General features: G+C 29.4%; 1 protein-coding gene across 1 annotated transcript; it reads left to right on the forward strand.

The window, feature by feature from the left end:
• Positions 1 to 127: 127 nt before the first annotated feature.
• Positions 128 to 2,900, forward strand: LOC128389615 (iron-sulfur clusters transporter ABCB7, mitochondrial-like). The gene is made up of 8 exons (XM_053349228.1): positions 128 to 505; positions 591 to 723; positions 805 to 991; positions 1,067 to 1,148; positions 1,226 to 1,577; positions 1,653 to 1,810; positions 1,889 to 2,458; positions 2,537 to 2,900. Exons 1-8 carry the CDS (start codon positions 215 to 217, stop codon positions 2,747 to 2,749), a joined length of 1,986 nt encoding a protein of 661 aa, XP_053205203.1. The 5' UTR covers positions 128 to 214; the 3' UTR covers positions 2,750 to 2,900.
• The last annotated feature ends 6,704 nt before the right edge of the window (positions 2,901 to 9,604 follow it).

Raw genomic sequence — 9,604 nt, forward strand, 5'->3', positions numbered from 1 at the left:
CTTTTTCATTGATTAAAGATTAATTTCCATGATTAATTTAAATTGTTGTTCCAAATGTCGGATATATTAGCTAATAGATGTCGACACTTGTTGAGTTGAAAATTGATTCAATTCAATCATATGTTTAATCAATTTGTTTGTTTATTTATTTTTTTGTTAAATTTTGACTGAATTAAAATTTGTTAACCAATTAAATGTCACTTATTTGGTAATTATGATTCGTTGTTTGTTTCATGCAAGTCGGACTACACGATTAAGAACTGGTAATTCATTGATAATAAGTCAACATGTGAACAAACCTTTGGTTAAAAGTTACAAATCATTTTACCGTTTCTTTCATGGTCTTGGTCACGGCGGAGAGGCAAATAATGGCCTCACATCGGCAAAAAACAAGGTTGGATCTTGGTCGATAATAAAACAAATGGCCAGTTATGTTTGGCCTAAAGATAAGCCTGAACTAAAGAGACGAGTCGTCATTGCTTTGGGTCTATTGATCGCTGCTAAGGTTAAGTGTCAAGAATTTATTTTCCTTTTTTTTGTTCCTGCTAATTGTTTACTAATTTTATTTGTTTCTTTTTTCTTCCCCATAGACTGTAAATGTTTCAGTTCCATTTATCTTCAAATATCTAGTTGACTTTTTAAATTCTAATGCAGGGACACCATTGAATTTCGAAGATCCTGCCACCAGTATAATGACCACTGCTCTTTCCTTGGTTATTGGTTGTAAGTGATTCTTTCTTGTTCACAACAATTACAAGCTAATTGATGATTAATTTTTTGCAATTCGAATCTTGATCAATTCAGATGGAGTCTTCAGAGCAAGTGCTTCTCTATTTAATGAACTTAGAAATGCCGTTTTCGCCAAAGTCGCTCACGATTCAATCAGAACAGTGGCCAGAAATGTTTTCCTTCATCTTCATAAATTGGACCTTTCATTTCATCTTTCAAGACAAACTGGTGCTCTTTCAAAAGCAATTGATCGTGGAACCAGGTAATTGGATTAATAACAACAATTTAATCGAAAAATTTTTTTTCTTAAATCAATTAATTTCTTATGGTCTTCCAGAGGAATCAATTTCGTGTTAAGTGCAATCGTTTTCAATGTCGCTCCTACGATACTCGAAGTGGCCTTGGCAAGCTCCATATTGGTTGGTTTTCACCTCTTTCTTGATCTAATACTTTCGATTAATCTAATTAATTTGGTTCTTTTCGATTACTTTTCCAGTATTATAAGTGTGGTCCTCAGTTTGCTGCGATTACTTTAATCTGTATCGGAAGTTATTCAGCATTTACCTTTGGTGTTACTTCATGGAGAACAAAGTTTCGAATTCAAATGAACAAAGCAGAAAATGATGCTGGAAATCATGCAATTGATTCATTGATTAACTACGAAACTGTCAAATATTTTAACAATGAGCATCACGAAGCTGCGACATATGAGCGGGTACTTAAAAAGTACGAAGAAGCCTCTCTAAAGACCTCCACCAGTTTGGCCGCTCTTAATTTCGGTCAAAATGCAATATTTAGCTCAGCTCTCGCTGGAGTAATGGGATTAGCCGCTGTACAAATTGTGAAAGGTAATTTAATATCGTCGAGAAAGACAAAATCAATCTGATTGGCATTTTCCTCGTTTCGTTTTCAATGCAAATCAGGTAACATGACTGTTGGAGATCTTGTTATGGTTAATGGTTTAGTTTTCCAACTTTCGATGCCACTTAATTTTCTTGGTACAGTTTATCGGGAAGTACGACAATCATTGATCGATATGAAAACAATGTTTAGTATTTTAAATATAAAATCAGCAATTCAAGTAAGTGATTAAACGATGATACTCAATTTTTTCACTGATTAATTTTATGTTCTCATATCTGTTGATTATTGCCATTAGAGTAAACCTGGTGCTCCTTTTATCAAAGTAACGCCTGAAAATGCCTCAGTTGTTTTCGATAATGTTTACTTTGAATATGTACCAAATCAGCCGATTCTGAATGGACTGTCATTTGAGGTGCCAGCGGGTAAAAAGGTTGCGTTTATTGGTGGAAGTGGTTCGGGAAAAACGACAATTATCCGCTTAATGTATCGATTCTTTGAACCTCAACAAGGTCGTGTTATCGTTGCTGGACAAGATGTCAGAGACATCGATGTGGACTCATTGAGACAAGCGATCTCCGTTGTACCCCAAGATCCGGTTCTATTTAATAATACAATTGATTACAATTTACAATACGGTGATTTTAATGCTTCAATTGATCGTGTCCGTGAAGCCTCATCCATGGCTGAACTTCATGAATCAATTCAACGATGGCAGAATGCTTATCAAACACAAGTTGGCGAACGAGGTCTTAAATTAAGTGGCGGTGAGAAACAGAGAGTGGCCATTGCTCGAGCGATCGTTAAAAATTCACCAATTTTAATTTTCGATGAAGCAACATCATCATTAGATTCGATCACTGAACATGTAAGTTTTTTCTATTCTTTTGTTGATTATTCTTTTCTCGATTTGTATTAATCTTTTTCCCGTTGATTTTGATCTTAGAAAATTCTCAAAGCACTTTCTAGAGCTTCACATGGACGAACATCAATTTGTATCGCTCATAGACTCTCGACCGTTGTTGATGCCGATCTAATTTACGTTCTTCAAGATGGACACGTTGTTGAAAAAGGAAATCATAGTTCTCTTGTTGCTAATCCATCATCTTTATATGCTCTTCTTTGGTCTAAACAACACGAAGCTGATAGAATATTATAAGATACTTTAATCATCCAAATTGAACATTTCTTGTAAAGAAAATAAAAACTAAGAAAATGCCACCTTAACAATCTTGGAACATTCATTTCCTTTCTCATAGATCATTTCCTGGTTAATCATTAATATTAAAAAATTATCGAAAAATTGTCAACTCAAAGATCCAAAAATGACTTTGTATTCGGAATCATCTCAGATTGTTTTGTCTTTTTCGTTGATAATTTAATCCAGTAGTTCAGTTTCGACTTTTCATCTCAAAGAGTCTCGACAATAAAATCAGATTCAATATTAATTAATGAATGAGAAGAATGAAATTGCAAAACTGATTGATTGTCCTTTTTATACTTATTACTTATCATCTTAGTGAGGATAATTTAGTTTCCACAACTAATTAAATTCACTATCAATCACCAATTGATGTGCAACAATCAATCGATAATCTGATTAACAGTTAAAAACAATCAACAGCTAGAAGAAACGGTTTTCGTAACTTTAGAATTGAATTGAAGAAACATTGTAACAATTTAAGAAGAGAAAACAATTGGACAGAATTTTTGATAATCGATTAGATTGGAGATGAAAATTCATCATCATTCTGATCTGAACAAGACGAAAGACCGATTGATGGAAGATACATTATTCCAAGTATTGAGATCGCAGGTCAAATGTAACAGTTTATTTTCGAAGTTTTCTTGGCCTCAGGTCATTCGAGGCTCGAAATTTTTTGATTATTTATTGTTTCGATGTTGAATTTCTAATGGTTCCAATCTCTGATTTCTGAGGGGATAAAAAAAACTCTATTCTAATGATCTGTTATCCTAATTAAGTGAAGAAAATGAGAAAAGTAAAATGATCATAAACTGAGTTTACATGGAAAAGAAATTCAATAATTGTATCTATTGATTTGATGATATAATCAAATTATTAGCAATTTAGTTATTGATGCGTAACCTAAACCATTGTATCGTTAATAATGATAATTATATAAATTATGTTAATCATAACGTATCAACTGTACATTTGATCAACTGGGTGTGCCCACTCTTAACTAATTAATTACTAGAATTGTAGTTTAGTAGCAATCTAAACTCTAGAGATTGAATGATTTAGCCCAACAATTAATATTGTTACAGTTATTTCAATAATAATAATTATCTCATATCAACCAATTGATTTGACAATCAACCTCTTGAATTGATAAAAGTTATATAACTTATAATCAATTAATTGAACTACAAAAATCAACTTAATTAGTTGATCAGTTTCTCCACTCACATAATCAAATCAATAAAATTGTGGATAAAAACATTTCATTGAAATGATTAATTCACTGATAATATTTAATAATCAAAGTTGCAATTCTAATTCCAAAGTGTCAGTTTGAATTTTCATGAAGAAGAACAAGTGAAAAAAAATGTTTCTTTTTCCATGGAAAATTGAGTTTCATTTGTTCATATGAATTATCCTGTTTATTCAGATCACGATTGAATTTAATATTATTGAAAGTTTGTTATTCGAGGGTTGAACTCAAACTTTCTCCATGAAATCAGATTCTTTCATCATCAGATTGCTCATTCTCTGTACTTGAGTTACTTTAACAAGATCCATTAGAGTCTTTGCTTGATTATCTTTCTCGAAAATCAATCAACATTTTCCTTACCTTTTATTCAGCATCCATCAAGTTTCATCAGATTATATGAGAACAAGAATAGACTTGTTAACGAGTTTAGTAAATATTAAGATGAACAAGATGAAAAATGAAGTAACAAGGAGCATAACCATCTCACTATTATCATCATCATCTTCATCTGAACCCTTAAGGTAAGAAAACTAAGCAAAAACCTCATCTACTTTACTCCTTTAATCTGCTTCATCTTTCGCCTCATCACCAACTCGAACCACACTGATTTCGTTAGTTTTTCGTTGGGTAACTCGAATCAAAAGTAAACTTGGTTACATTTCTCCTTCTCCCCCTTTAATAATATCAATCCTATTTAATGAGAACTCGAATCTAGTTAAGTCAATGAAGTAAAAGAAGAAGAGAAAAAAAAATATAACGAAAATAGAGAGAAAAAGGTTAAAAGAAACTGAATTGATTCTTCTCATCTTTTACCAAGAAGTTACTCTAAATTTGCTCTTCTATCATTAATACCCACGAGTATTTAACCTTATTCTTAACCTATACCAATCCTAATCTTCAATTTCCTATCTTCTCCTCTAATATCATCACTTTATCTTCCTTCTTTTCATCACAATTTGATACCTTTATCCCATATTATCATCATCATCATCATTATCTTATCAATATGTTGATAATATGAATCTTTCAAAATCTTGGATCTATTTACTTTTACAATCAATCGACTTTCAATTCATACTCAGGGGACTTAGAATCTTTTTTATCATTATTATCTCTCAACTCTATTCTGATTAATTCCACCAGATTACACACTCACATACATGGTAACCTGAATAATAGATTATTATTACTCATGTTCTGTTATCGTTGTGAAATGAGATGAACAACAATTTTAATCAACAATCAGAACTTTTGGTTTGAGGATAAACGAAACAGAAAAGGGTTTCAACAAGGAAAACAGCAATAAACAAACAATTGAGAATCAACAAAAAGCCTCCAGGGTAATCAACAAATCAATAATAAAATATGAACCAATATTGTTGAAAATGTTAACGGTAAATTGTAAACTAAAAGACTAATCCTCAATTTAATTCAATCTTTTCCAAGTAAATTGTTTGTGTCATGATTGAATTTTATATATTAATATATTTGGAAATTCAAGTTTCCATTCCGTTTCAAGAAATCAGTTTGATTAGAGTTTGTTAATTTCTCAGCAAACTATTATTAGATTAAATTGTTGGGAAAGAAATAAAATAAATCAATAGTTTCCATCGTAATCATATCAATTAATATTCTGATTTGGTTAATCATTGTGACCATTAATCAAATGATAATCTGTTATCAAGAAAATAATAATAATAATAATACTTACGATTGATACTGAATCAAAATTGTCAAAGTCTTTTAATTGTTATCTATCCGTTTACCGTTATTATTACTCATTTTTTTTCCAACTAATCTAATGTTAATCAAAATGCATAATTAACCATGCAAAGTGTCCCTAATGAATTAGAACCCAAAAAAAGTTCTGATTGGCATATTCAACTCTCATTTAGTTTAATTCCCAAATGAAAATCTCAACTCAACCAGAGTTATAATACATAATAATAGTATTACGAGTTACCCTGAACTCATTGGATTTTGGTGATAGTTTTTTGCATGATATTGTATATTAACCTTTAATACCAATTAAACTTTGGTTTCCCAGGTAATTATTATACTAATACATTGACCATTACCATGATAATCATAATAATCTTCACTAAATCTGTTAACAAATATGTTAATTTACCTTTTTTTTCATCATCGATTCAATTTCAATTCATCTCACTGAATAATCTGAAAATTTTTCCTCATAATCAATCAATCACATGAGTGAAAATCATTATATATCTTAACACAAGAGCAGAAATAACAAACAAATTGAATAAGATGAATGTTGATTATTATTTTCATCAGAATCTAAATTTGATTATCTGATTATCAATGAGATGTTTATAATATATCTCATGAATACAGAAATAGAATGAAGCAAAAAAAAAATCAATAACCAATTGAGAGTAAAGCAAAACAATTGATAATCAGATTCTGTATTGATTAGGAAAGTTTTTAATCAACAAGAGAAAAAGCTTATGAAACAATTGATTAATAATTGATCAATATTGATAAAATTAACAGTTATCTAAGTGTTAATTGTGACAAATTTGAAGCTTATCAAGTTGATTAAAGTCCAACAATCAATGTCCATTTAACTAAAAGGTATCATAGAGATTGAATCTTTCTCGTCCCATGAGTTTTTCGTGATAATAATAAACTTTAATCTTTAATCATAATAGGAAATCATTAAACTATTAACTAAACAACAATAAGGTTCGTAATTGTTACATATAAGAGATATAATATTTCATCTGGAGCAACAAAAAAAAAGATACAAAAGTTATATGTATATATACCAAAGAGCATCAACTGGGAGTGAAAATACAATTCACTCCGAGTTCTTGCCTTGAATTGAATGAGTTTATTTCTGTTAAAAAATTCATCATGTTCACCAAATTCATTGTATCTATTATATATTACAACAATTACTCTGCTCATTTTTTAATCATAAACTCAGCCAATTGACTAATCTATGTATCGTATACATAGATAATATATCTTTCAATTATATTTGATGCTTTTATCATAATCATCGCACCATCGTAAACAATTTGTATTAACAGTCAAATATCAACAATCAGATAACATCTTTATCATAATAACAATACTAAATTGTAACAATTACTTTAATCCTCTCGTGTATATAATGGGTTAGTTTATGAAGATTTTTTTTTCCTCATCATCTTTATCTTCATCTTCATCTTTTCCTTTTCCTTTTCCTCTTTTATATATTTATAATTTATTATCATCTCCATCAAAAAAGATTAATCCAGTTACTAGTAACCTATTGTCTATTACCAATCATTATATGACTCAGATTATTGGTACAACTTTAATTTCAATCAGTCAGCACTTTTACTCATAAAATATTAACTAATTAGTGTGATTGTATCAATATCAATATTATTACAATTGAATAATAGACTAATATTAATAACTCTTAATATGAACTGAAATATATTATAAACATAAAGAATTCAATTGATTTGATAAACTTTTACTCTCACTTTTAATCTGATTTCTGTTCAATATCAATGACAGAAAGGTTGATAATATTTCCTGTCTCAGAACAATTATCATGAGAGACATTTGATATTGTCCAAAGTGAGATTGAACATATAAACAAAACCATTCGATCAAAATTGGAAACATTCATTCACTTTCGATATTACTGATTTCATGATAATCCTTTTCAACTATAATATAATAAAAGGAAAATTTCATCATCACTGATATGAAACTTTTCCCTGTTGATCATCATCATCAATTCTGTACTTAATTAGATGATAAGAATCAAAGAGATGATAACACAGGAGAAAGAGAGAGAGAGAGAGAGAGAGAGAGCAAAAAAATGAGTTGTTCATGATAATCAAATGATAATCAATCTGTTGATAACATATGGTCAGTGTTACTGTTTATTTACTATCAAATGATGACAATAATAAATATAACAATGATGAAGATGATGATGATCACCTCCCTACTTGATCAACAAAAGACCAACCCAACTCCATCATCATCTTAACCATAACAACAACAAAAACTAATCAGATTTGTGTGTAAGCCCAACCTTAATGAATGGCTCATCTAATGAGCATGACATTAAAAAAGGTCACCAATGATGATAATGATGATAATGATGATGAAAATATCTTTTCATGTTATTGTTTGCAAAGCAAACAATATATACACACTGAATAGGTGTGTCTCTCTTGTTGCTTCATTAATGATTATCATCATCATCATCACCATAATCATGTTGATCATCAACATTATGATAATAATGATAATCATAACTTTCATTTCTGGTTAACAATAATAATAAGCAAAAATAATTTGCTAACTTTCATCAGACCTTTTAATCACCATGGTGGTGATATTATTTGTTTGACTCTTTCCAATTTTAATTAACTCAACAATTAACTTAAATTATCATCAATGGATAATTATCATCATTTGTGATTAACTTTCAATATAAGAAATTTTTTGTTTTTCTTTCATCTCTTTTTGTTTTTAATTGTCTTAATGATTTTTCACTAATCGATTGCTGATAAAATTATAATCATTCTTAACAATTAAGTCACTTTATCAGTCAATTGTTAATGAGTGTTAGTCTCATAAATGAACTTCATTAAGTTAACTGTCTTTCCGCTAATTATTTTTATCATGATTATAATAATCATTTTATTGTTTATCACAATTGTTAAATTAGTTTGTTAATTTTAACACGCAACATGTTGATATTATTTAATAGTAACAACAATCAATTCAACAATTATTTAGTCGATTGTCTTAACTTGTAATCAAAATTAATCAACGAAATGGTGATCAAATTGTCCAATCAATGTAATAATAATAATCAAATTGGTTCACAGTTTTATCAATAATATTAATCAATGTTATCAATTGATTAATCCCTTTTCCCCCCTAATAAATAAACATTAATCTCTATATAATCATCATTATTATTATCAATTTTTTCCGCTTTGTTTTTACTATATTTCTGCTAATCACAATGTAACATGATTAAGTTTGCCTGAGGGCTTACCGAGAGTCTTTGTTATTATCACTCAATGTTTGTTTTACCTTGTTAACCACTAAACTCTTGGTTACTGATTTCATTAGACTTCTTTGCTTTTTTCATCTTCATCCTCATCCTTATCTTCATCTTCATCTTCATCTTCTTCATCATCTTCGTAGTATTTGTTGCTGATCCCATTTGATTGATACTTGAATTCATCATCAATTCCTTAAGGCATCTAATCAGTGGCTTCTTTTTTCCCCATTTAAAATCCTCGATTAAAACGATTCATTCAATGTTCAAGTACTAAAACTATCGATTCGTTAACATTTACAAGCGTCAATCAATTTTTACCAATTTCTCGCGCATCATATTAATTAATTAACTCTAAATTGTTACAGTTTTCGTTTGGTTGAAAATTTGTTTTCCTTTTTTTTATTATTCATTAGTTTTACTCTATGGGAAATTGTAAACTCTTAATTTTGATTCAACTTCCTAATGAGGTTGATGGTAAGATGAAATTTTATCAAATTAATCATGA

Source organism: Panonychus citri, unplaced genomic scaffold (genome assembly GCF_014898815.1).
Source record: "Panonychus citri isolate SS breed McGregor unplaced genomic scaffold, ASM1489881v1 Contig00109, whole genome shotgun sequence".
Taxonomy (NCBI): Eukaryota; Metazoa; Arthropoda; class Arachnida; order Trombidiformes; family Tetranychidae; genus Panonychus; species Panonychus citri.

Coding starts and splice junctions, on each gene's coding strand:
- LOC128389615 (XM_053349228.1), top strand. CDS start 215: ATGATTCGTTGTTTGTTTCATGCAAGTCGGACTACACGATTAAGAACT. Junction 992..1,066: donor GCAATTGATCGTGGAACCAG/GTAATTGGATTA, acceptor ATGGTCTTCCAG/AGGAATCAATTTCGTGTTAA. Junction 1,149..1,225: donor CCTTGGCAAGCTCCATATTG/GTTGGTTTTCAC, acceptor TTACTTTTCCAG/TATTATAAGTGTGGTCCTCA.